The sequence below is a fragment of the Embiotoca jacksoni genome, unplaced genomic scaffold, assembly GCF_022577435.1.
Source record: "Embiotoca jacksoni isolate LCO1_2020_lvr unplaced genomic scaffold, fEmbJac1.0.p SCAF_10, whole genome shotgun sequence".
Taxonomy (NCBI): domain Eukaryota; kingdom Metazoa; phylum Chordata; class Actinopteri; family Embiotocidae; genus Embiotoca; species Embiotoca jacksoni.
In genome coordinates, this window is record NW_027185230.1 from 18,213,480 (window position 1) to 18,241,415 (window position 27,936).

Consider the following 27,936-nt stretch of genomic DNA (forward strand, 5'->3'; position numbering starts at 1 on the left):
ACCATATAGAGCAATTGTGTCATCTGTGCCATTTACACTCTTTCCCCCACAAACATTTACAAATGCATACATAAGCCCCACTGTTGCATCATGTTTTTTAATGCACATGGGCACTGCAGTTTTTTGAAGCCATGAATTCCCTGAAGTCACAGCAGTACTTTGGGATCAATGCAAAAAAAAAGAAAAAAAAGCCTTCTGATGTTACCATGGTGAACATGAGCTTAGCCATACCTTCGTGCTTTTGAAGATTAAGAGGAACACCTCGTGCTAACAAAGATGTCCTAAAGTGACCACAGTGCAGAGCATGAATGGTTTTAGTTTGGGTAATATTGGCGTTCCCTCTGGCTCCCATCTCCACTTCAAACGATACCTCGATTACCTATGTTTCATCCGTTTCAATTGAAAAGGGCTCTGGCCCACCAGGGGGCCCCCAAGTGCCCTGCAAGACGTGATGACTCCACCGACTTTTGGCCAAAACAGTCATGATTACTCTATTTCTTTACAACCGCTTCTCTCACAGGTGGTCATTTGTGATATTAGAGCCTAATATCACATCGCTTTGCGGCCTATATAGTGACTTGTTTATATTCCGTTAACCGATTGATAATTTACTTTGCACCGACGTTAGTAACTCCTCATTGCACGGAAAACGTTGTCATACCACAATAATTGATGGCTGTATATTCACCGTGCCACTTTGTACACTTCTGGTTTTGAGTCACTACTCAGTTTGTTGAGGCTGTCTCACTTTGTCTTTGTTAAGATCATTTCTAACAATCACCAGCTTGGTTGCTTTAATCTTATAGGTCACGAAGCATCGGGGAATGCTGGGTAATGAGTACAAAGGGGACTGTGGGGAGTTTCCCAGCATTCTCTAAGATAATGCGTTTGTGTTGAAATACACATTTCTAAACCACCACAAGTATTATGTGGCAAACGGTATTCGGTTTATTGGTTCTAATTCTACTGTGTTTTCTGGAGTTGCAAAGTTAGTTGTCATGAAACAAAGCACTTTGAACCATGAGTTAGTTTATTATTCATGTAAGAGACGGCTACGACCATCTAACATTGATAGGAAGCGAGCTCATATGATCAAATTGTATAAGATCCGGTAAATAATATTGAGTTAAAATACAAAAGGTAGGACCCCATTTGAGATTATGAAACAGGCCCCTGGATGCTTAAGGCCAGCCCTGATACGTTAGCCAAATTATAAGTAGTCATACTTTTAACCATTTCTCAACCATTTTTGAACCATTTTTAACTGCTTTCAACCGGGTTTTATTTTTTGAACTGTTTTTCAACCAAGTAAACAACTTTGTTTCCAAAAATGTGTAGAGCCTCACATGAAAGTTAGTGACTTAGTGACTTGTAATGTAAGAAACATAACATTACAGGATAGATGGATAGATGGATAATTTTGCTACAGCAGCATATACAGGTACAGGGCAAAGCAATAAAAATGACGGAATAAAAAAATGGAGGTAGTACAAAATATTAAATATAAAACATTTAAAACGTTTGTCCGTAGTTACCGTAAGTCAAGTTTTAGTCTGCTCAGCATTACTTTATGGCTATGCTGTTATTGATCTTCCTCGCTGCAGCAAACAAACATAACAACATAACATAACAATAACATAACAATAACAACATAACAATACAAATGAAAGGGTGAAAAGCATTTGACATCAAATGACCATATGATTTTGAAGCATTACTTTTCTTTGGCTCCAACAGAGAGCTCGATGAATGTCGATTAATCTTCTCTAAAATCACCAGTACTCATTCATCATTTGTAATGAAGTGGACCAGTTGGTCTGGACAAGAACAATCCAACATCCAACTCCTGCAAAGAATATGTGACCGATGTTTTCACTTCAAGTCTTACAAGATGTCGGTGTGAACATTCATCGTAGGATTGCCTGTCAGTCGGACCTTCTTCAGCTCTACTTGTTGCATGAACTTTTCACGATGTGTCTCCTTCTATCAACCGAGCCACTGAAGTCTTACTGGTCCTCTGCAGCTTTTCCTAATCTTCTTTCACTTTTCATTTTCATTGTCAGTGTTGTCAGTATCCAGAGCTGGAAGCTTATACAGTACTGAGTGATATTGGAACTGGGTTCATATGCTGACGATAAGCCTCTTACACTAATAAAGTATAGCATGCCAAGTTAACTCCAATTCTCCTCATATTTATTTATCTAGAAAGGAGGAAAAAACAAAAGCGAGGAATTAGAGGGGATTAAGGTCTTTAGAGTGTTTTATTCATTTCACAAGGAGGTGGACAGCGCGTGGAGGACATTAGGGATGGTTGGAAACCATTTATTTTTGGATTATTTGTTATGGATTAATCTATTTGGGAAGAGTTATGGGATATTAGCAGCATTTCATTTACAGGCAGTTTCAATGTTAAAGTCTTAATTATCATAGTTAAGTCATGCTTTGAGAGTTTTTTACTTTTCCATGTGTATTAAAAATGATAATTGTTTGATTTGATTGTTTTTTGTAGTCACAAGATCATTAAAATGTACAATGTGATGGAAAGTGACTTTTATTGCACTGTTTTTCTTTGGCCAAACTCTCAGACACCAATTTGTAAAAACAGAAATATGTGTTGTCCACGTACCTGAATCAATCATTTCTGATGGTTTTGTTTTTTCCTGTTTAAAAACATCCGACTGCTTTTGCAGTTTCAACTTCAATTTAGTAAGTGATAAATATTCAGCGAGATTATACTGAAAAGGCTGGAATCAGTTTTGTCCTTTATTCATACGAGTTGAAAAGCATTCTGCAGTGGATATCTCCATGGAACATTAAGTCTTCATACCTCCATAGTCATTCGCAGTTCATTGAAAATGGGTCTGTGGTGTACTTTTCTTGGAATGCTGTTCGAAAACCTGTTAATTTCTTTGGATTCTTTATTTAGTCTGTAAAATACATCTTGTGCCATCAGTGTCTCTTGCAGTGTAAAGTTGTGACTGCAAACTCTCTTTTCAAGTTACCTTTTTGATATCCAGACAATTGCTTCTTATTCATCATTTACACAGATCCACCACTCATTATTCTATTTTCCCTGCTGCATATTTTCAAATGCATACTCATAAGAAGGAACATTATTTCTCTGAAGACAATCTTGGATATAAAATAAAGTTGGATACTCGACCGATTTCACACAATTGGATTAATTAATGGTTTGTTTCTTTTACTTTGAGAACATTTCAGACAAACTTCAAGTACATTTTATTCCCGAAGAAAGAATGGTAGAACATGGACATATGTTAGAATACATACGGTGACTTTTTGTGTGATTATAAACCAAATCTATGATTCTGTAACACTCCTCACATTCAGTAACAGAATGTTTGAATGTTCAGTGCCAAAATCTTTTTTTAATTGTTTGTTCCTTTAGTATCTTGAAGTATATTCAATATTAGGCAAGCAAACCTGTGTGGTTAAATTTAAGCTCTGTTTTTTGAACCTGTGACCGTAGTGCAGGTCGCAGTCAAGTGCACGTTGTGCACTGACTTTGGGGTGCCAAGTACACTTCGCTGTATTTGTGGCAAGGTGCTCCCGGGACCCTTGGGGGTGGGTGGTGGGAGGGTACATTAACATACATTACCACTGGGCATGTTAGAGGTTGTGACGGTCACAATCACTACTTTCATCCTGTTTTAAACACAGGACTCTCCTTTGCATGACACCGTGAGGAAGTTGTGCGGATTTGTTTTTCTCAGAGGAAACTCGTGGTTATCTAGGATGTACACTTGGGAAAATATAAATACAGCAGCTCAAATAAGCTGCCAAAAGCAAATGATTTCTCTTCTTAATCAAACTCATTTAAATTCACTTAGTGCATTGTGTTTCCTGTGTGTAATTGTGCATATTTCACAATGATCCATGAGCATCGTGCCTCTCCTACTACTGTTCTTAGTCACCAGTATACCATGTTGTCAAGGAAATAACCTCAGTACACTCAAGGAAGCGTTTTGCTCAGTATTAAAACCCACATAACAAATCTACGTCCAAAATATTGGCCTTTGACATACTGTAACACCAATATTCCTCAGGTTACATTACTGTGACGTTCTGTCTGTCTTGTTTGTCCTCCCGGTTGGCTTCATACTCAAGCGGGAGCGTCTCAGAAACAGTCATGGAGTGTTTGTTTTTTTTAAGCCGATTTGGTTCTCGATTTGTTTACTTCTACAATGAGTAAGTAGGCTACACAGTAAAATGTTTTTGTTTTGCTTCAGTCGTTAAATGGTTTTGTTTTTCTGTTGTAAATGTGCTAATTGTTTTTCCTACTTTTGTTGTGCTGTAGCCTACAGACAAGCTTCTCTGTCGCCTTCTATAGAAATAGACTTGGCACCTATCTTAAGCACTTCTTCAGCAATGTGCAGACCCGCTTCTGGGACGCCGTTGAAATGCACCGTGGTGCGTCCGGTGGAATATAAAGCATTGACCTTAATGGCAACGATCAGCTCGAGTGGCCATATTGGAGCCAGAATGCGACACAGACGGATTCAGTGGATTTGGCCTCAAGTCATGCATTACAGTATCACAGAAAATTGACATTATCACTGGGGATACTGATGACTCAGTTCATTTCAGTACAACAGTCCGGGACCTTTTCCCTGAGGCTTCACATAAACCCAACGGACACGACCTAATACGAGAATGGTCTCAGTCCCAGATCTTTGTAACAAGCTCTCGGCTTGGTGGTTATAAATCTCAAAGCGTAGTACACTGGCAACACTATTCTACAAGGACCAAATATGGCTGACCTTAGCAGAGTTAATGTAGGTCTTTTCCTCTCACTGATCACGTAATATTCTATATAGCTCGTTGACGTTAGTCGAGTTAAAAAGCAACGAATAAACCTGAGCAAAGGAAGTTTAAAAACAGCATCCCAAATCTTTGAATATCAGTGAACTGAATGTCACTGATTGTACTGCAAACATCAGTACAATGGAATATGTGTAAGCAAAATAAGGAAAATATGCAAGTCACTGAGGAATGGGGCTTTACTACCCACACCTGTCTGCTTCCCTCTGTCTTATGAGTAACAAAGTACATTACTTATGATCATGCACATCCATGGTCACCCCCTAATTGTGTTGTAGGTCAGCGAGCAAGTTAAAGGGAACATGTTGGACACAGCTGGGGCATGACGCTTTTCAGTGCACCTCTGATTTATCTCCAGTGACAAGGGACCCAAGTCAGCATGCCAATGGCATTACCGTCATTAATCAGGCAAAACACAGCCATGCCCACAGGAAATTAATTAACTCTTAAAAATCAACACAGGCTCATTTTTTATAGTAGCTCATTTATTTATTTATATTTTATAGTAGCTCATTTATATATATATATATATATACCATGAGCTCGCATTCACAGATGAGGAGGGATATTCATGTGTGAGAGGAGGACAGTTGAGGAAAACTGAAAAAAAACAAAAAACAGCTTCCCAAGAGTTTTCAATGAGTGGAGGAATTTTCAAGTTTGAATAACTGTCACTGCTCCAGATGAACAGTTTTAGTTGCCTCGAGCAAATTGCCAAACATCTGCCCATGACATGGATGAGTGTAGACCTCAGGGTCTTATGAAATGGCACTAGTTCTTTCAAAATACAGAGCAGTATCTCTACGTGCTCGCCCACATAAACTGCTGTACATCAGATTTGATTGTCAGATCGTATTTTTACATCATTCAGCCACTAATTTACAGCCCAGATAATTCAGTTTTGGTGGGAACTGCTACATTTCAAGCACTTGGAAAGAGGTTTCGTATAATGTTGTAGAGTAGTTAGCTACAGTCGGTGCCAGTGTTGGACCTTTTGTGTGTCCAGCTAAATCCAGAAGTTAAGTCTCTTTGGAGCCATAAGAAGCCCTCATTGGCCAAGAACTGAATCCTGTTCAATATTTTTTTCTCAGTAAGTTATAATTCTTCTACCTTTTGTTCGCTTTAAACTACAATAGAAGAGAATATAGTAATATATCTTGTTATATTTTTATCCATTATTTTATGATGTGAAGTGCATCATTGTCAGACTGAATTGGAGCCAGATCGTGTCGCCCATTCTCATCCCCAGGATGTCAAAGCCATTGGTGTCAAACAGATAGACACAAGGTACCCTTTGGTGTTCAAACCGTGACCACCCGGGTTGAACAAGGTTGTGTGACAAAGTCCACAGAGGGAGGTGGTGAAATGGAACAAACACAGGTCTTTCACCCAGGAAACTGTCAAAGTCAGTGAGAACAAAAGTCGATGTGATTTCTTTAGAGAAATGTCAGTAAGGTACTTATGTAATGTATTTAATTTACTCGACTCACTAACCTCAACCATGATCTTTACCAAACCCTAATTAAGTAGTTCTAGTGCCGAAACCTAACCAAATTGCGACTATGTCATATTTAACCCAAACCATGACATTCTCTGAAACCTACCACGTAGTTTTTGGTATGTAAACTTAAGGCAGCTTGTATATGATGCCAGTAGGCTATAATAAAACATAAGTGTTTGACACCCTGGCACGAGTGTAGGGTTTGATTTTGCCACTCAAGTATGATGCAAATAAACTGAATTATCACGGACACTTACTTGTTAAGCACTGAGTGAGAATACGCATGTGGGAAGGATTCTATGATGACAGGTTTGGGTCATGTCAAGGTTTGGTCTGTACAGTATGATGTATACATTTCCTGCATTTTTGGGCTTCGTACAGTAGTGCCCAACTATGCACAGTGCTCAGTTGACAAAATAAAAATATGCGAGATGGGAAAGGGCAGCTGGAATAGAAAAGGAATCTCACACAGACCTACACGCAGACAACAAACATACCTCCCATGAGAGGGATGAGCACAATGGGCGCAATAATACAACAGATTGAAGGATAACATGGTAGCGGACAAAATAAATGTTGGATGCAGTCGAGAATGAAATGCAAAACTGCAAGCAACATAGCACTTCAGGGGTCATAAGAAGAGATGAAGAAGGATCCAGATCAGGAACATTTAAGTGTTTCAAAAAGTCATCCAAAGAGTAAAGAATTTAATGACTGCAAGATTACTGATGGCAGCAGCGGCTGTGCCCTGGAACTAGCAGCCTGTCATCAAAGTCGCAGCGGAGATTCATGAAGCATGGTGTTAAAGAAATGGCGCAATAATGTCATTATTGAGAGCTGCAATAATTCTCAGGTTTTCAGTCCTCAACGGGACAGAATGGTAAACTCTTAAGAGAAAGTACATACTGTAATGACAAACAGCTGTGAGGATAGGGAAAGGTTATAGTTTGGAAAATTGAGGATACATCGCTGTAAAAAGCATCAGTCTCACTATTTTTGTCAATTGTTGTTTACACAAAACCTTCCTTCTCTAATTATCTGAATAACTTTGGAAATACCCTGTAATCTGAAAGATGTTTTATTCTGTTTTAAATGGGCAATTTAAATTTCATAACTCCTACTCAATTGTCTGAATAAATATATAAAAAAAATTCTGCACAAGTCTAAGCCACTTATAGATATTTGGGTTTTTCATAGGAACTTTCGATTGATGATGTTTAACAGTCTCAGTCACAAGCAGACAATTTACTCTCTCTTTAGTGATTACGTTCCTATAAAAATGTTGCTTCCGCACAAAAAGCACAGCAACAAATCAAAAACACGCTAAGCCTTCTATGCAGCGCCATCTTTTTTTTTAATTTACCCGACACAGTGCTGTTTCTGGTGTATTGTGCATACTGGATCTGTAACGATGTCTCACGATGCAGCACGCTGATGTTGCTATGCCACAGGCTTGACATGCGAGTCATTTAAATGACACACTTTTATACTGTAGTGCCAATGCTAGTAAAGACTGCAGAACCAGTGAGTGGTGCCTAATGATGCAATTCCTGCCTGAGACTGATGTCGCATACTTTATGTCATCAGAGAGTCTGGGCCAGGCACACGACTGATCCGGTAAGCAGCTGCTGAGGTGTCAAGCTCATAGCGTCGAGCTAGATCACGTCCTGTTAAGAAACAAATAGTTACAAGCCAATTGCTTTCATACTTTTATAAATTGAGAAATTGACAAAACTCGTTATGGAGAAAAGAAAAAAGAGTGAATTAAGCATCATGCCAAGGCATCAGTGGCTTGCTGAGACTTATCAACATGTACACACTTTGTTGAAAGTTCAAGGTACAGATCTGTCCGCATGGAATCACCCACATCTTCGACACGGTACACAGTATAATTGCAGTGGATGCATTTAGTGGAGCAGGACTCGCTTTGTTATCGTGACTCACTGAACCAAATGGGAGCTGACAGAAACATCCCATTTGGTGACCCCTGACTGTCAGAACTCATCCTGAGATATTTATCATTTCATCCTCCTACGAAACTGCATTCTCAAACATGGAAGGTTTCTCGTTGAATACATCCATGAATTCATCGTTGAGCAGTGTATTTTCAGTTGTGTGTACTGAACACATCATGGTCCATTGTTACAAGGCCAAACGGATTGAACTAATGACATTTGGTCATTTGTTCCAATACAGCCTTCCTCAATGGAATGAATACACTATTGTCTCAAATGTGCCTTTAACCATGGAAATTTCATTCCATCAATTTCTTGGCGTACAACGTGTCAAAATAGTCTGGCATCCGATTGTTTTAATCAGGACTATAATATCACATTAAATATAAAAACTGAGATGACTCGACACGCTAGTAAATATCTCCCACAGAAAACAACGGTTTCATCCTTCACATTACGTTTGGTGGTAGCAATATCTACATGTTTTCAGATGTTATTTTCTATCTTATCTCTCCTTGGCACAGAGTTGACACGAGTGCTGTAAGTGCACTTGTTGTTTGACCGAGGTCTCAATTGAAGAGGTCAAAACAAAGGATTAGTAAATCTCCATGCGTGTATTATTACCCACAAACCTCCCATATTGGCACTCCCATCCGTGGACAAGCCTTACAATATAGTAAGAGTGAATGAGAGAGATGCGGAATCAGAATAGGTCTTGTTAATGGGATTGTAGTGTTTTAGAAGAAGCCCATGCACTCAGCAGATAAGGGGACTGTTTATCTCGTTAATGTGTCACTTTAAATACATTAGGAGTGGGAGGGCTCCTGCTTTTTTTGGCTCTCCGCCTCACTAATCCTGAAGAGCACAAGGGACAAAGTGTTTATAGATCCACACATTACACTTTAAATAGTTTTTAGTGGGATAATGATGCAAATTTATAGAAAAAAAACCCCGAAAAAAATAAATTTGACTTGATTGCACAATAAAAATGTCACTTTTCAAAATGTGTCTATCGATTTAGATTGTTTAGAACTGAGGTGACCTTGAGTAACAGTGGAAACACGCACACACACACGGACACACTGACACACACTGACGCATGAACAATTACACACACGAGAGAATGTATTCAATGCTAATGAGAAATAATCCAGGTCCCGCTGTGCCACAGAGGGGCCACTGGCAAACAGCTATTTGTTTATTCTATTTACTCTGTCACAACAGGTTCCCAGAGGTCTGTTAGTCCAGCTATAAAACAAATCCTGTTCTATAATTCATTCCTTACTTTGCACTTGTGTGTGTTGTTTGACAATGTAAAGCACTATCTGTGCATAGCTATAGTTTGCATGTGTGTGGTATGTTTGAATGTATGGATGTGTATATATATATATAAAAATAATAAAATAATGCTTTTAGAGACATGCATTATCTGGCTGTGACTTCACTTAAGTTATTGGATGTTTACTGGGTGAAAAGAGAAACGAACGGTGTGCTTTCCTTGCAACATTCACTACACCTTCCTAATACTGTTACTTCTGCGCCTTGGTTGTATATTCCCAAGTCATAAGTCACCTTCTCCTTCATGCTGCGAGGCTCATTGGCAGTGTCTCTGAAATTATGATTGGTTTTCTGTAGGAGGTGGTCAGCACACAGTCCAACAGCTGCTGCTGTGATAGAGCACAGTGGGAGTTAGCATGGGTTTAGATATGAGCTAGAAGGCCTCGCTGGCACTGGCAGAGCCTCTTGTTAGCTGGAGATTCTTCAGAGGAACCCACCAAGAACTCAACAGACAGTTGTTGCCACAGTTTAAACATTCTGCGTCGTTCCTTCTGCTCCACTGACATTAACCAACTGTTTTCTTTGTCACATTCTGTATATGCAGAGCTCCAACCATAACAAATTTAGAAATCACTGCGTTAGTCACTGTTCATAATGTACTTATGTTTCTAATTCAGATGGATTTGGTTAACAGGTCCATGAACGTCTTTTTGACCAAATTCTGTTCATTCATTGACAGTTATTGTGTTGGCTGGTGATCTTATTATTGGTGAAGTGCTACTTATACATTCCAGCTTGAGAAAAGTCGGGTGGTGCAAAGTGTCAAGTGCATAAAGAGGCCTGTGGTGGGGAGTATGTGGAGAAGTGAGGTGAAAATCGGGTCATACAGAGAAACAGGTGTTGAGTAAACAGAATTTGATCCCACAGCGCTGATTGAGAGAGGAAGTATAGTGACCGCAATCTACCGTACTGGGTGTAGAAAACTCTTCACAGCTTTGACTGGCAATTATAAATCCCACATAGAATCATTGTATGCTGCGTAACAATCTATTTTTATGTCGCCATGCCCAAAAATCAGTGTTTAATTCAACCAAAACATGTTATGTGCCCTCTGAGTTAATAGGCAGGTGGTAGAAATTCAATCTGACTTCAAATAATTAGGCCAAAAATTGCCTGAAAATGTGGATCTCATGTTTCTTCCAGATGACCTTGAGTATGGCTCAAAAAAAAATAAATGAACCAACTTCTGGGATACTGGCGCTAAACTGAAAATAGAAGCAATAAATGGTCAAATGCTGATTATCGCACTGTGTGGCATGTTTGTGTAAACAACCCTGACATTTCCTGGTTTAAAAAAAACAAATCTTGATGCATTTTTAATCGTGTTCATTTTCAATGATCTTTATGTGAATGCGAGCTATTTCATTAATGTTCATAATGAGACATTAGGATGGCATTTAGATGCATGGGTGTTAAATTGGAAGGTGAAACCTGCATGCCTTTTTGTCGCTCATGCCTAAATATTCCATAGCTCCCATATGGTCATTATGAATGGTAATTGTACAATTAGCAGGAAGATGTGACATCAAGAGCATTCAGTAGCTAATCATGAAGGCATTTGTTTTTAAAACCTGTTTGTTTTGCTGTTGATGAACATTTTCTGTTTTCCTGACAGTCGACAGCAGTCTGAAGTTGAAGTGAAAACATGTAGAATTTGCTATTGTCACAGCTGACAGAGATGTGTTGAGGCAGAATTTGAATGTCTGGGAGGTATGCTAATACTCTGGGATACTTTTGATGAGTGTCAGACTGATAAATCCTTTTCCCCTTTCCGTCTCCCCCTCTCTTGTCTGCTCGTCTCCCTCTTGCATGCATTCTCACCTCTCCTTTTCTGTCCTTGCTTTCATTTTGGGGGGAGACATTTGAAACCAATGAATCTGTCCTTATTCTCTCATATGAATTATTGAATTTCCATCTGCCTATTGTGGTGTCATCTATACTATAAGCAGACTGAGCAATGAGATGCGGAGTGCAGTCTTCAGAAGACGTGCGACTCTACGTATGTAATGACAAGCAGCAAAGTGCCTTTAGGGTGCCAGCTTTCATCATTGTAAATGTTGATGACACGGACTTGTTGCGGAGCTGACAAACTGTCAAGGAGCCGAGGTGTCAGGGCTGAACAATCACTGCTCTGATCATCTGTATACTGATGCATGTCAACCTTTGGGGAACATGTGTTGTTGTGCAGGCAAGCGTTGTACTGTATGTACGTTGTGGCACATATGTTTGTCAGGTACTAAATAATATATTCTAATGTAGACATTTGCAAGGCTTTGAACTTGTATCTATAAGACTGCTGGAGGCATGGGATCATTATCAGCACACAGCTTGACTGCGCTTTAATTAGTGGTCATGATGTTGAAGATTGATTTGATCATACGAGTCGTACTGTATGGCGTAGATAGTGTGCTTGTAGGCTCGGATTTCTAAGACACTCTTCATCCACTTTGAAACAAGACTTCAGGCAGGAAAGTCAGTGTCTTCAAAAAGACACTACAACCTCCCGAGCTGGGAAAAAAGAGCATTGAGGGTTGAATTGAGGATGTATTGTTCATACTTTTCAGAGATGGTCCATTGACACTGAATTAGATTTTGACTCTGTGGGCTCGTAAAATGTTCAGAGGCATTCTATTCAAATGAGTTCCAGCTGCGAATCAGAAAATGTGCCCAAACCATCACAGTGTAAAAGCCATTTTTCCGTTGTTCATGATCAGTGGAGCAGCTCCTGGATTTGTCTCTGGATGACATCGTTACAAGTCCTTCGTCTGTTGTTCAGCATGAAGAGAAACTAATCCGGACTAATTCAAAAGGAGAAATTTTAAAACAGCAAGTGGGCATTCAGTTTCAGGGTGGAATTTACTTTTAATAAGCAGAGCAACTTTGTGCATTAAATTAGATGTCAGATAAAATAAATTGATTTTGCCTAGTTTAGTCTCTTCCACGACAGCAGCGATGCCTTTGTTGCTTCATACTACACACAGTGTCAGAGGATTCTGTGAAAACCCCCAGGGGTCGACTGACTCCATTCACAGCCTGTCCTCACCTAACAAATGCCCCATTACCTCACTGAAGGCTATACTATTTCCCTATTCTGCTTTATTAATAGGACAAACCAACTTGTATAGACTTCAGTGAGACACTATCAAGCACAGAGTTTCCCTACTCCCCTCGCACACCGGGTACGAGCCACACACGAGGTGGGAGTGTCGAGAATTTCACTGAGTTTGTCCGGTGGGCGCTTCCATTCACAGGTGTTTTTTTTCATTTTTATTTTGCGGACAACCCCTCGAGAAGAAGAATTTGCCCAAACCCCTCGTCAACTATCTCCGCTACAAACGTTCCTTACTTATACCGTTAACCTGTTAAACTCCATCACCCATACACTATGCTGTGTCCGTTAATTTACGTACAACGTCTCCACCCATTAAACTACTAAGAATAATCGACATATTTAGCATGCACGCCCCACGCCAAATCTAGAGACCGCCCTGCTCAGCTGCTTCACCGTTCCCCTTACCACCTGCCTCAGGCTCTGCCCCATGATTTTGAACATGCAATAAAACTTTCACTACCTACATCTACATGACTTACCTTTGTGCTGCCCTCCCGCCCCTCTACTTCTATCACTAAGTCAAAATATTTTCCCCTTTTCCTTTCATACACCTCATTTATAGTATCTCCTACAGCACCATCAGCTCGGTAACAGAAATGATTTGCTGGCTTGACCACAATCCAACGTCTGGTCTCCAGCTGGTTCTACCTATTTCTTGTGAAACTACAAGCTTTCCACCCAACCGTCCCGCCGCGAACAAACTTTCCTATCTAGACCTTTTACTCATCTGTCCTCTCTAACAAACTTTATCGCTATCTGCTTGATACCACCTTTCCATGAGGAAAACGAAATCTGTTCAGTGCCGTGTGCCACTTGCAGCTAAAGTGTACTTCAGGATTGGTCAGAAAACTGGTGTATGGCACTAAACCCTGAATGGACTTACTGATGCTTATTTGTAAAACAGCTTATCTCTTTTTGTACAACTCAGTAAGTAGCATGAGTTTAGGATGCAAGCATTTAGGGTTAGAGTTCCCTCCGCTCTCCGTTGGCTCTGTTTTTACTCTTAGGAGGTTGTAGAAAACCTCATCTCATCAAATATCCAACGCCAAGAGACTGTGCTAAGTGGAAATCACTCTTGCTCAAGATGTAAAGAATGTGAAAACCTCTGTAAACCCAATGTTGAACAATTTTTAGCCAACCTTGTAAAGGATGGAGAAAAGATAAAAGATCTTTGAGGAAATGCAGATAAAAGTAGGGACAGAGAAAAAAACACAGTAAGACACAGCATGAGCACTTATACTGTCTGATCACAAGGTCTTGTAAAAAGAGTTCTGCTGACATTGAGTGTTGAATAGATTTCTCTTGTATATTAAGTACCTGCAGAGAGGATTTAGAAAAGAATAAGTAGGCTTTATCAAGGATTTGGGCGAAGCTTTCAGTAGCGCTGTCCCAAGTGTTATGCAAACTTTATGCAAAGTCAATAGAAACTAACTATACCAATATTTTCATATCTGACGGTGCAGCTTTTCAGGAATAGTTTTATTTTCGACTTGTCCAGTGACTTAAAAAGAATATACTTTATCCAAATATTGATGGTCTGTATCGTTACTCGGGGTACCCAAAGTCAAATGTAATTTTTTTCAGTTGTTGCTGCACTTTTTTGTTTTGCACATAAAGCAATGCTTTATAACTGCATGGCAAACTATGAATTCTACGACCAGAGTTTTGTTTTGAAATGACTTTACCACAAAGAGAACTGTGAGGATTAAAACAGACAGCAGAGCAACACAGACCAGTGTGACAACAAATATTTAAATTGTGGACTGTAGCATTTGACTTTATTGCACTGTTATGTGCACTAAGCAGGAGGAAGCTGCAACTGTCATGAGTAAGTATCCCAATTTACATTACCTTAACAGAAACAGCACGTGAGTTACACAAGTTTTTGTGTGCAGTAGTCCAGGCACTTTGGACTTGTCCTTGGACTTGAGCGGAGAGAGCACATCACATCTTGTGTCAAACTTGGGAAATCAGCATTGGAGCCCCTTGAAATGCTACAGAAAGCCTACGGTAATGAAACAATGAGTTGGGCGAGGTGTTTTGAGTGACATTTCAGAGGGGCAGAGAGTCACTCTCCAAGACCAAAGAAGGCCCTTCAGGTCAGGAGTGCAACGAGGTGGCTTTTCATTGACATTCAAAGGGTTTTGCACTGAGTTTATCCCCCAGGGTCAGGTTGTCAACACAGAGTTCAAATGTGATGTTCTGAAGCATTGGAGGGAAAACATTTAGTGCAAACAACCTGAACTGTGATGCAACGGCACTTGGGATCTCCAACATGACAAAGCGTTTGCTGACGGGGCATTGAAAACACACGAGTTTCTAACCCTCAACAATGCAATCGTTGCTCTCCACCACCCTTACTCACCAGATTTGGCTCCTTGCGACTTCTTTCTGTTCCCTAAAATATTTGACACCAAATTTAATGTGCTCTCTCTGCTCAAGTTTCAGGTCCATGTTCCAATTGTGGTTGTGCAAAAACCAGTGGTCACAAAAACACATGCAACTCGGGGACTGATGTTGATCAAAAATTGTAACTTGGAATACTTACCTGTGAATATTTTGGCTTCTTCCTGGTCTATGCACATCAAGATGCTGCCCTCCATCCACACGCAACAGAGGCAGTCTGTAATCTCATTGATTGCTCCTCGTATGCGTTGAAAAATGGTCAACAATAATTTAAAGACTACACTAATAGTGGCCCAAGAAGTGTAAATCCTCAAATATGATCTCAAATTCAATTAAATTGATTATTCAAATCCAGGGTTAAATTTTTGTGTCATTCAAGCAGTTTTGAATAATGCAATCGCAATAATATGTTTCTCCTCCTGTCTGTCTCACACTGGAGATTTATGGCCACTGGGCTGATAACCACCAGAAAAAAACATAGGCACTTTAACTGAGTTGTTTTACCCTGTCAGGTTCCAAGCTTCAAGATATGTCACAATTTCTCATTGATCAACAGATACATTTTTCTTTGTCTATGAAATGTTCATTAAGGCATTTCTTTGGGTTGTCCTTGGAGTTTGGGACCATTGCTGACATCCTTGCTGGGAGCATACCAGCCTCAATCACGCTTACACGCTTACACAGTCATGCACCTATACACATTAATAATGTTCCTCCTAATGAATTACAAGTAGACCTTGAGACCATACACCTATGTCCCACTAATGTCTGGCTTGGTGCCCAATGACAAGCCTCATAGCACAAAAGACAAGGACACACACAACTGCCATTCTTTTGTCTTAAAATAGCCTGCTTACCGATCTTCCTCATCTACGTAACAATCGCACAAAGGTACCTAACAACCTTAGAAACTCTATTACTGCCCATCTATCCTGCAAGTGATTGCTTCTATTAAAGCCCAATTTGCTTTTTGGTTGTCCACAAGAAAATCACTTTTAATTTTGATCAAACTAAGTGTCATTGGTGTGCATACTCAGAGTTATTTAAAGCTATCTGAAATGCCCAAAGATTTTTTTTTTTATATATCAGAGTCCGTAAGTAAATGTGACAGGAGTTTGAAAAGCTCCATTTGCAAACAGTAACAGATGGTAGGAGGCACGTCACTGCTGGCCCAGCAGACAAAGCTGTTTCTGCTGTCAAGGTGAAAGGTTAAGCAGTGTGTCTTCAGCCCACAGATTAAACATAAAGAGTTGAATAGGCAGCAGTTATGGCATTTAAAAATTTTCACACTCTACAAAATTTTATCATATGCTACAGTCAGCAAAAAGTATAGAACATTTCTCAGGTCGAACAGGAAAGAGGTTTTTAATGGGCTTTCAGAGAGCCTAGAGAGATTCAAGATAATGTGTATATTGACTTAATTCTGAAACAATCAATCCGTCTCTAATCATATAATTATTTAATCAAGAAAACAATGCCAAAAATATCCCAGTTCCTGCTCCATAAAGTGATTTATTAAAGCAATATATTGCCTCTGTTTTACATCCATTTATAAATTCAATTTCTTTGACTTTTATGCTGTTGAGAAAACAAACAAGCAACCCAAAGAACTGAACTTGATACTGGTATTTCTTTTTATTATTTCCTGACATTTTAGAAAACAGAAATACACTGATATTTGAAAAAAAAAAAAAAAATACGATCAATTAAGGAAAAGGATGAAGTAAAGGTTAACGAAAAATGATTATTTAATCACTTGGTTACACTAACTATATTCAAGTAATGTTATGAGTTAATAAGGCAGTGTGAGCTTTGGCATTGTGCATTCTGTCATCTTTGTGAGGGAAAATCTGTTCTGCACACTCTCTCCCTGCACCTGAAGGCCCTGTGGCACTATTGAGCACAGCTCATGTATCCCTCCCCTGCCATCCACGTCCTCTGACCCAGAGTCAGCAGGTTAATAACCAGCTGCACTGAAAGCCATTTGTCATTTGCTACCTGCCGCTGATAGGAGATGTCAGCAGACGTCTATGCCCTTGTCACCCAACCACATGACAAATACTGTATCAAGCTTCTGAATCTCCGGTTCCCTGAGGCTTCTCGGTACTCCTCTACTGTGCAACCATTCCCACTTGATAGCATTAGATTCTTGTGCCATGATCCATATCAAGATAAACTGGTGATCCCCCTGCTCTTTTTCATCTTTTTTTTTTTCCTTGCCCCATAAATTGCAACTTAGTGTGTTTTTTGGTCTTTTTTTTTTTTTTCAATTTGCCCATTTTTCTCTTCTGCTATGCTTTTAAATGTTTTCAGTATTCCTTTGATGTTAGATACTTAAAGCCTGCAGTGGCCTGGAGCTGATAGTTTTATATTGGTTGGATGTAGGATGATTTATGCAGATAAGAGGACATTGAATAGTGAGACGGCATTTCTACAAGTGCTCTTGACATATACATTTGATTGAGCTTAACAGACCCATTGTCTTCTCATTTGTAGAGTTTTTTTTGTCTGTCTTCCTCGCCTGAATAAAAAGATAAGTGTAAACAAACGAATGTTAACCGGGATAAGCCTTTTCCATCTGTGACTCATTTTGTGTGCAGTGTTGATTATAACAGCTAAAAAATGTTTAATGCTTGCTGCTTATTCTTTTTGATTTTTGATAAATCTCTGACTAATACCATGAACAAGTTGTCATATTAAAGATTGTGAAATGGCAATGCAATGGCTTCACAGCTGCTTTTACCAAACAGGCTACACAACTGGAACAATACTATAATAGCTGGACAGACTTCTTCGGTTGTCAAAGTTCAAGGTTTCTAGTTGGAGCAGACTGTTGATGTGAGCAGACACAGATCACTGCACTAGAATACAAATGCATGACCTCGTATAGCGCATGAAAATCATATTTGTACATTTGTATTTTTACATCTTTGACATATTCACAGAATCGGTTAGCAGGACATGCACTTTAATAAACAGCCTGAATGTGAATGTCAGTTTCTCATTGATTTAATGTTGACTTCACAAACCAATACTCTTTCTTCTCGTCCCTTGTTGTCCTCAGAGATGTCAGGTACGGGAGAAGATATTTCTCAAGTACACTGGAAGCAGCAGTGGCTGGAAAACGGCACCCTGTACTTCCATGTGTCCATGACGGAGTCTGAGCTTCTAGCACAGACAACACAACCCACGGCCCGGGAGCCTGCTCACGCCCTACACGAACACATGCATCTGCTCCACATCTCAGTGATGGTAAGTCTCTCTCTCTCTCTCTCTCTCTCTCTCTCTCTCTCTCTCTCTCTCTCTCTCTCTCTCTCTCTCTCTCTCTCTCTCTATATATATATATATATACACACACACACACACACACGCGCGTGCGCACACACAGTCAGGTAGACACACAATAGATCTTCAGAGCATTTTTCTTTTCCACAGGATTGTATATAATTTATTCTAAGAAAGAGTCACTGAAGAGGGAACTAAACCACTTGTCAGCTTAGTCACATATGGGCCAATAATTTCATACAGTTTTTAAAAGGCATATTTGTAATGTTGACTTCTTTCACAATGATGTGTGGAAACTGTTCCTCTTTTGTGGACAATGCTCCAAATAGAATGTCAGTAAAAGTTAATGATGTCTGACTTTCGGTTGCCCAAAGGTCAGCACTGAACTGAAGGCTTGCTGCTGGTCAGTGGTGCAATAATCAAGGTTACAAAGATTTAATCCCTTGTACATAGATCCATTAATCACAGCAATTTCTTTAAAATTGATGAAATTCAAATCATCATGATTGAGTAGTGTCCCATCATCAGATGTTGATACAGAAATTAATTTATGGAGGGTAACTGTGTGTTGACGTTCTTGTCTATCTTCATTTACTAGTGAGTGTGCTGAGACACCTTCGCATGATCATTAACTATAAATTAGCAATATTGCATCTTAATGTTGCGTAACAAATGTGGTGATGTTGTTTCTGTCCTCCTTGCTGGTCTTAAGACATTTCTTTCAGGATGCATTGAAGTGAGTGTTGCTGATGCAGTAAACGGAGGAAGGGAAGGAGGGAGGGAGCAATGACTTTGTAGAGAAGAGGTCTGGTGTTTAGAGGTTAAGATCTCTTAAGTGTCAAACCAGCCTGGTGGAGTCAAAGCTATAGCTCGGCACTCAGAGGCGATACACCAGGAGTATATAAATACAACCCTCGGTATATTATTTCTTGCTGATGGGAGGCTGGCAGGGTATGGCGGAGTGTCAATTTTTTGAAGTATGCAATTACCAACCATCAGCAGCTTGAATAGAAAGTTAAGCACTAATCGGTGGAAGGGGAGTTTCCCTTCATATCTCAGCTGTAGCCTACATGTTTGTAGGTAAAAGAATAGAGAGGGCTGCATTATTGTCAGCAGTGTTTCAATTACGATACTGCAAGACTCTGACTGTGTTCAAAGATGAACCACTTTCCAGTAATTAGTGAGGCTAGTATGTCCATTACATTACATTACATTACATTTCATTTCACTTCATTTCATTTAGCTGACACTTTTATCCAAAGCGACTTACAATAAGTGCATTTCAACCATGAGGGTACAAAACCCAGAACAACAAGAATCAAGAAAATACAATTTCTCCAAGAAAGCCAAACTACAGAGTGCTATCAGTAAGTGCCATTTTAAGTGCTACTGGAGTGCTACCTATTCAAGGTAAAGTCTGAAGAGGTGTGTTTTTAGTTTGCGGCGGAAGATGTTCAGAGTTTCTGCTGTCCTGATGTCGTTGGGGAGCTCATTCCACCATTTAGGAGCCAGGACAGCAAACAGTCGTGATTTTGTAGTGTTTAGCTCACAGCGAGGAGCAACAAGCCGATTGGCCAATGCAGAGCGGAGGGAGCAGGCTGGGATGTAAGGTTGGACCATGTCCTGGATGTAGACTGGACCCGATCTGTTCACAGCACGGTACGCAAGTACCAATGTTTGGAAACGGATGCGGGCAGCTACTGGTAACCAATGGAGGAGGAGGAGGAGGAGGAGGAGGAGGAGGAGGAGGAGGAGAGTAGTGTGAGTGTATTTCGGGAGGTTAAAGACCAGTCGAGCTGCGGCATTCTGGATGAGCTGCAGAGGTCGGATGGCGCTAACAGGTAGACCTGCTGAGTTATAATTTGCAAACAACACATTGACCTGGTACGTCACTTCCTACATACTTTTGTTCTGCAGCACCAAAACGTTTCCTCTCTTCTAGATTTTATTGTTGAGAACGACCTCTTCATCAACTTATGTGCTGGGTTTGACCGTCCTCTCTCTCTCTCTCTCTCTCTCTCTCTCTCTCTCTCTCCCTCTCTCTCTCTCTCTCTCTCTCTCCCTCTCTCTCTCTCTCTCTCTCTCCACTTGCCTTTAATAAAAAACTCTGACATTTCACACCTATTCTGCTGTTGACTTTTCTTCCTGCGTCACCTGTACCTGCACACCTCGCCACCTTCTCTATTTCTGTCGCTCTCCTGCTCTCTGTGCACCATCTCCTCGCTCCATCCACCTCTGTGCTCTCACATCCTCTCACTTCTCGTGCTCACAGCCCAACCTCCTTCTTTTCTCTCCCTCACAACACTTTTGGTGACACTTTGGATGAACGGGTGTGCACCAGGCTGGCATAACACTGTCACGACTGTGAACCACGGAAACTGACATAAACATGAATTAAACATTATGAAGGATTTTGACTGTGTTATTCCGTTTATGTCACTTTCATTGCAAAACTGACACTGGAACCAGAGATCTCTGTTGTGACATAAACTATTAATGTGTAAAGTTGCAGTTTTTACTGTTTATCTGCAAGTTTGACTTTTGACTGTGTAGACCAGGGGTGTCAAACTCATTTTAGTTAAGGGGCCACATACTGCCCACTTTGATCTCAAGTGGGCCAGACCAGTAAAATCATAGCATAATAATGCATACATAATGACAATATTTCTCTTTGTTTAAATCATTGGTGAAGGTTTTTGGATGATAAACACTGTTTTAAGGTCTTTCTACAATAAACTAGAAACATAAAGACTAAAAACTCAGACATCAGCCCACTGTTTCTCTGCCCCGGCTCTCCTCTGCAGATTCCCTCGCTTTGTGACACGTTTGACGTCAAACGCGTCACAAAGCGAGCAGCGAGCGCGGCTGCCTGTGGCACCGAGCGCTTCTTCCTCCGGCGCAGACGTCGCATTTACCCTGTTTTTGAAGCAATTACTGGATCGATTAAAAAAACAAAAATAACAAAACGTTTGTACTCATAAACCTCCATATTCTCATAGAAATGCAATTTATGTCTTTCTGTAATTTTCACACTTAGCAAAGTCATCCGGCGGGCCGAGCTGGACCCACTGGCGGGCCGGATCCGGCCCGCGGGCCGTATGTTTGACACCCCTGGTGTAGACTATAATCACACAACTAAATCTAACTTCACTCTTTACACTGCCATCAAATCAAAAGACATTTAAAACCTTCAGTGGCATCGTTATGACAGGCTATTTCCCCATTGTCAAGTTCTTTAAACAAGAGAAGCATCAATTTAAGATAGAAACTAATAACTAATAACAAATAGCTAAAAGACAATAGTGAACGACAAGAGTGTAAAGATTGCATAAGTTGAACTCAGGTTTTTGTTTTATGAAACAGCCTTTGAATGTAACTGGGTCTTGCAGCTTTAATATGACTTGGGTTGATTGAGGAAGGAGTAGAAACAAAGAAATGTTTGGGAGAATGAATACGTTTAAAATGCTTTTAGCTCACTTTAATATTTGCTATGAAGAGATTGAAAAATGGATGATGATATTTTTTTTTTTCCCAGAAATTTTGACTTGATTTTTGTAGTAAAAAAAAAGAAAAAAGAATTAATACCTTTTAACAATTATTTTTTCAATTCAAGTGTGCCGGTAAGTCTTGGCAGTGTGACAGTGTATCAGAAAACCCAATGAAAGCATCTTGAAACCGTAGCAGCTGAAGGGAGTTCAGCTGTAATTCATTTCATTATTTGCACCTGTGCTTTTTGACATGTCAAAATATATTTCATAATCAAAGCCGTACTATAACTTTAGCTAGTTTTAAAGTTTATAAAGTAAAACTAAATAAGATTTTAATAGAGAAGTCATAAAGAGACAACAGAACAAAGAGAACAGATAATGTGGGCCCCCTCGGTGCTACGAACAACTTACATGTCACGCTACTGAGTGCAGAGGGGCAAAAAGTGGTCACACAAAATACTGATTTTATATTTTTCATTAAGATCAGATGATAATTATTCATTGCATTCCTTCCTTTTACTTTTTGTGCTTTGAATTTGTGTACTGTACTGCATATATACAGATTCTAGTTACTCATTTCTTTTCTTCAAGCCGTGAGCAGCAGCACATTTGATTTGAAGGAAATTAATTGATACTGCGCTAAAGTGCCAAGTTTCAGCTTTAATCTCAGAAGGTGTACACATTTGTGAACATCTGTGATGTGGACAAATAGTCCTTTTAATCTTTCAACTAATTGGTCACTTGGCTACGAAGTGTTTCTTGGGCAGCTCTGAGACATTTGAACGTCATTCCTGCATGAAAGAGTTGCATCAAAAGCAAATATGAAACCCATCCTATAGGAGACTGATTTGGTAATACGTATTCTTTTCAATTGATATCAACGCATTTCATATTTTCTAAATCATTTTGTTTATTTTTTTCTTTTCTATTGCAGAAATGTTTATTTCTGAGAACTTAAAAAAAAAATTGTAGTCAAAAGACGTGCAGCTTTTGGAGACTTTAAATTCTAAATTGACTATAGTGTGAATGTATGTTAGCCGAAATGGTGAGCCGTAGTATTAATAATACATTAATGTTGTTTTCCTCTCTGTCTTGGTTTTGTCTCTGCTCTTTAGCACAACACCCTCTCATATTTCTTAATAACTTGACACTGCTGAACTTGTTTTCTTTGTGCTCCTCTTTGACTTCTATCCTTGATTAAACAATACCGCAGCATTGTGTTTAGTGTAGAGGTTGAGATACAAACAAAACAGGGAGCTGCTCATTAAAACATTGCTCTTTTTATTGTTCTTTGACACCATGGTGGTTTGCCAAGTCACGCTGGTATTTTGGGAGCCTGGAAAAAAAGGTCGTAAATAGAACATCTTGTTACCTCAAACTGTGATATCCCAAACTTAACAGCAAAAAGTTGTCTTCTTACACATCCTGCTAATACAGGACATAGACACCAAAAGCATTGTTGTGCCATAAATGTGTGTATTTCTGTTGGAAAGTTTAACACGGGAATCAATGGGGATTAACTGTCGTGTGGAGTTGGCCTCAAATTGCCATTTGAGGAACTTCCGTTTTTGCCGTTTGTTGGCTTCATTTTTCAGCCCAAGAAGTTGCTGTTTGATTCAGAGTCTCATTAGCATTTGCTGGAATCATATTTCTGGCCAAGTGATGAATGTAAGGTCAATATTTATTTTTCTTTGAGATCTATTTTTTATGAATAAGATTAAATATGCTAAAATGCTTTGTAAAACTGAGGAGACCTGCAGTTATAATAAGTATCTGTAATTTCTTCACCAGTAATTGGTGAAACCAATTAACATGTTACTATTGTATATGCTATTGCCAGTGAAGAGAGTAATGACTATAATCACTTTAATCATGTGTTTAGTAAAAGCTATATAACTGTGGTCGTAGGGAGTTGTCCCTGTCTGATCTTATGGGTTGGCATCTGTATAAAAGATAGAGATAGTATATAACATGTAAAAAGAAGCGACAGGAGAATGGAAGCATATCGAGTCAGTCAGCATTGGACAGAAGGTACGGTGGTTTGGCCTCGTGGCCCTCAGGTGTCACTCTTTGAATGAACATCATTATGTCTGATGCTGTCAGTCAGACTGAAGTGTGTGCACTCTATTCTTCTGGCATTGAGCTGTCAGTTTCTCACTCACTCAAGCAGTCGTTTTTCCAACTCTCTCTGCTTTTTGTCGTCCTTCCCCCTCTCTGTCTCTCCCATCATGCTGTATGACAGCAGCTGACAGAGACAGGTATTCATTTCAACAAAGTTTAAAATGACTATTGACTCAACGTGCTGATAAAGTTAGCGATTTTTAGTTTTTAGTTGACCGTCAGAGGCTATATTTTAGTTATTTTGTTTTATTCTTTTCACGAAAATACATTTGCTGTAAAATACGTATGCAGTGTTTCGATAAAAAGGTTTTGTGTCAAGACCTCCATCAGCAGAAGTATATACAGAAAGATTGTGTTGGTTTTGTAGGCAAAATTTCAGCCTTCACCATGCATGTGGAATTTTTGGCTTTAGAAGACACATTACTCAAAGGGAGTAATTTCTCCCTTACAAACACCTCCCGACCCCTGTCCTTGTTATTTTATTTTGATAGGCTCAAAGTTAAAGTATTTCTAATTTTCTTCTTGAAACTCTTAACTTGAAACACTTTTTTTCTGAATACGTTGCATGATTTTCTCTGTTGTTGGAAATGCATGTTTGGTAAAATGTATTCACGACATAGAGCTCATGATGGCATTTCACAGTTTGTGCTAAAAATGCATCACTATAACAATTCATGACATCACAGCAGGAACGCTGAGTATCTGGCGACGGCTCGTACAGCTACAGCCGGTTTAAAAAAAGAAAATAAATACTCCTTTTTCTGTCTGGAGCCTTTCGCAGCTCGGTGAGAACGTGAGCGGTCAACACATTTCTTTTTAAAATATCCATGGTCAGGTTTCAAGTGCAAACATTAAACCTACAGAAATATTGCATGATCACATCCTGCGAGGGGTGTTCCTGTCACTTAGAACTCTGTCTCTGGAGAAATTCTATCAATAAACAGAAGCTGCAGAAGTCAGAGACGGGGCAAGTTCAGCAGCAGCACGTCAACAGTAACACAACAGGCGTACAAATCTTGTATAAGCCTTCAGATCTATTTAATGGTGGAATCATTTCCAAGATGTCCTCCAGCACTGGCGCTGGATTTAGTAATGGTGACGACCGCATGAAAAAAATATTATTTACTTCATACTTCTCGCGGGAAGCTGACGCTTTTTTTTTTTTTTTATTTTTTATTGGGGGTCAACTGGAGCCAAAGATGCTTTTAAGCCAGAACCTGGCAGCCGTTAGGGGCATTGCACTTTGTTGTACTTCTGGGTTTACTTCAACCTCAAACTGAGTTTGTTGACATTTGGTAGTGTGTCTTTTGCTCGTTTTGAACATTGATGTTTTGATGTTTCACTCGGGAGACGTCTCCCTTTGCGTATGCTTCATGTCCACAAGCTTACTGAAGCATTTTGATGTCCATGTAGAAACTGCTGTGCCAACGGACCAGCGCTCACAAAAAACATGTGAAATTCAAGTCCTGATTTTGGTGACAGAATTTACTCGTTAGGGTTATACCTTCCTCCTGCTGCATGCTCGTCACGGCGCTGCGCATCAGTCGTTGCGCAACAAGAGCAGTCTCTGAACTTATTGACGCTAATGAAGACAGCTGACGCTTTGAATATCTCACACTAGGGGTGGAATAGTTGAAGTAAAAAAAAAATCCTACCCATTTGGTTTGCTGGTCACAGTTTGGGACATATCTGGATTCTTCGCTTCATTTGAAATAGACTATAAGTGACCAATAATTTAGTACAAAATATAGCTGCATTGTTTTAGTAAGCTCTATGTTACCTATGATGATAAATTAAACCATCAATATGAGATCTTGCCCATCGGTTATCACTAAATGTCATCGAGAGGCCCATGTTTAAGGTATTCACTTCCTCAGGTCACATTAGCCTTATTTTTTTGTCTGACTTATATAATATTTTTTCATTGAGTCATGATTTCTTTGGAATCTAATCGAATGCGCTTATCTATAACATTGCAAACCTGCAGCATTTCTGCATTACAACATGTGCTGCTCTTTGGCAAAGCTTTATCTGAAGATGTTTAATTTGCATGTGTCATCAAAACAATAACACAGCAACTTCAGCATTGTGTGGGTTTTGTTTGTTGTGGTTGGCTTTTTGTCAATCTACTTTTAGTCTTTGCTCAGCTCTTTTTTTCCCCCCGTTATTTGTGCTTTTGAGAAATATTCTGTCACTATGTGACATATGCTATTGAAAGGTTATTCAATATATCAGCATCTTTGTACTTCATTCAACACTTAGTTGTGAGTCTTTTACCATCTCGCTGCGGTCTCGTTCTCTGTGATGAAGTAGAATCTAGTAGTTGTGCGACTAGTGTTTCTTCATGCATTTGAAAAGATGAGAACATTAGGAGCAGTGTTAGGAAATATCAGACCTGCGCTCTCCCGTTCACACACATACGTTGCAATAAATCTGTTAGCACCACTGGAGGCAAAAATGATTGATAGAATCTGAATCTGTTTGATTAGACCATTCACAGGCCTGTAGAAGGAATATGAGGAGGAAAAAAAAAGAAGGAATGTGATTCATGGAATTATTAACATCTAACACCAGACAGATTGCCTCTAGAAAGATGTCACACCCTTGGTTTGATCAGACCTCTGAGATGTACTGAAGCATCCCTTAAACAAAGCCACCATCCTACAGCAGACAGATCACAGAGAAAAAGCTATTTTCTCCACTCAATGCAACCTGTACACCACAAAACATTTGTGATGCACAATACATGATGTTGTATAGAAAGTTATATTTTTTTTTGTGACAATTTTTTTCTGCAAGATATAATTACGTTTCTGAGTCATCGGCGCTGAAAGGATGTAATGCAGCAGAAATTTGAATATGCATTTCAGTGGAAACAACAGTCACTCATTGTGTACAGCAATGTGAAGGATTTTTCAAAGAGATGGCATGTTGGAGTTCACTTAGAGGACAGGTAGTATTTTACCAAAATGAGATGCAATAAAAGCTGGCAGTTGAGAGCCTTTCACATGCTACGCAACAGAACATAATCATCTATTTCATGGGATCTCGGTGTCTGTAGCACAACACAAATTGGAAATTAGACATGTTTCCCATCCTTTTGACTCCCTGGATATTCCAAAACCAGTTAATCAACCACTAAAATAAAATAAATGACTAAAAACTAAAATGAACAGAAAACATTTCATTTTTTTAAATCACTCTGGCTCATTTCTAATAATCAAGCATATGGCTGAGGTCATTTAACATTGTTGAGCTCACACGATATGAAGGGGAGACCACTATTCTTTTCTCCGTCCTGATAGATATGCATGAAGATACAGTACATCCTACACAGTTGAAATGGTTTCCTCATAATTAAGCAGTCCCTGGTAATATATGACCATCAGTGTGGTGGGTCACAGAGGCGTTTCAGCAATTGTGGCTGCTCTGAAATCAGGGGCTATAGAAATTAATTTCCACCATGCCCCAGCAAATAGACATAATGCTGCTGTGGGTAAGGACACTTTCAATTATCACATTAAAGTCCAAGCCAGTTACATTTTAATTGCTCCAAAGTTTAATTGTTTCAGTCACCTTTTGGTTTCCATAATTTTTTACACATGCATGTTATTGCGCCGTGAATACAAAATCGGTGGTGATTAAAATTACTGGTAGCCATCAGCTTAAGAAACGGACCCAAAGCTTCTACAGTAGAAGTATTAGAAGATTAGAAAAATACATGTATAGAAGAATGATTTCCTGGAGCAGCTAATGGCTCTTTTATACCATTAATAAAGCTTTTTTTTTTTTTTTTAGCATGAATTACTTAAACACATGTCACATAACAAATAGTATAAAATGTTTCGGGCTCAAATTTATCATTTTCCTCACTTTCAGTTTGTAGAC

At 39.4% G+C, this 27,936-nt stretch overlaps 1 protein-coding gene across 1 annotated transcript in view; it reads left to right on the forward strand.

The window, feature by feature from the left end:
- The window catches only part of LOC138211543 (astrotactin-2-like), a 230,758-nt gene that overhangs the window by 23,152 nt on the left and 179,670 nt on the right, over positions 1-27,936 (forward strand). Inside the window, exon 2 of the mRNA XM_069171503.1 lies at positions 18,219-18,406. Within this exon, the coding sequence (XP_069027604.1) occupies positions 18,219-18,406 (188 nt within the window). The remainder of the gene's footprint in view (positions 1-18,218; positions 18,407-27,936) is intronic.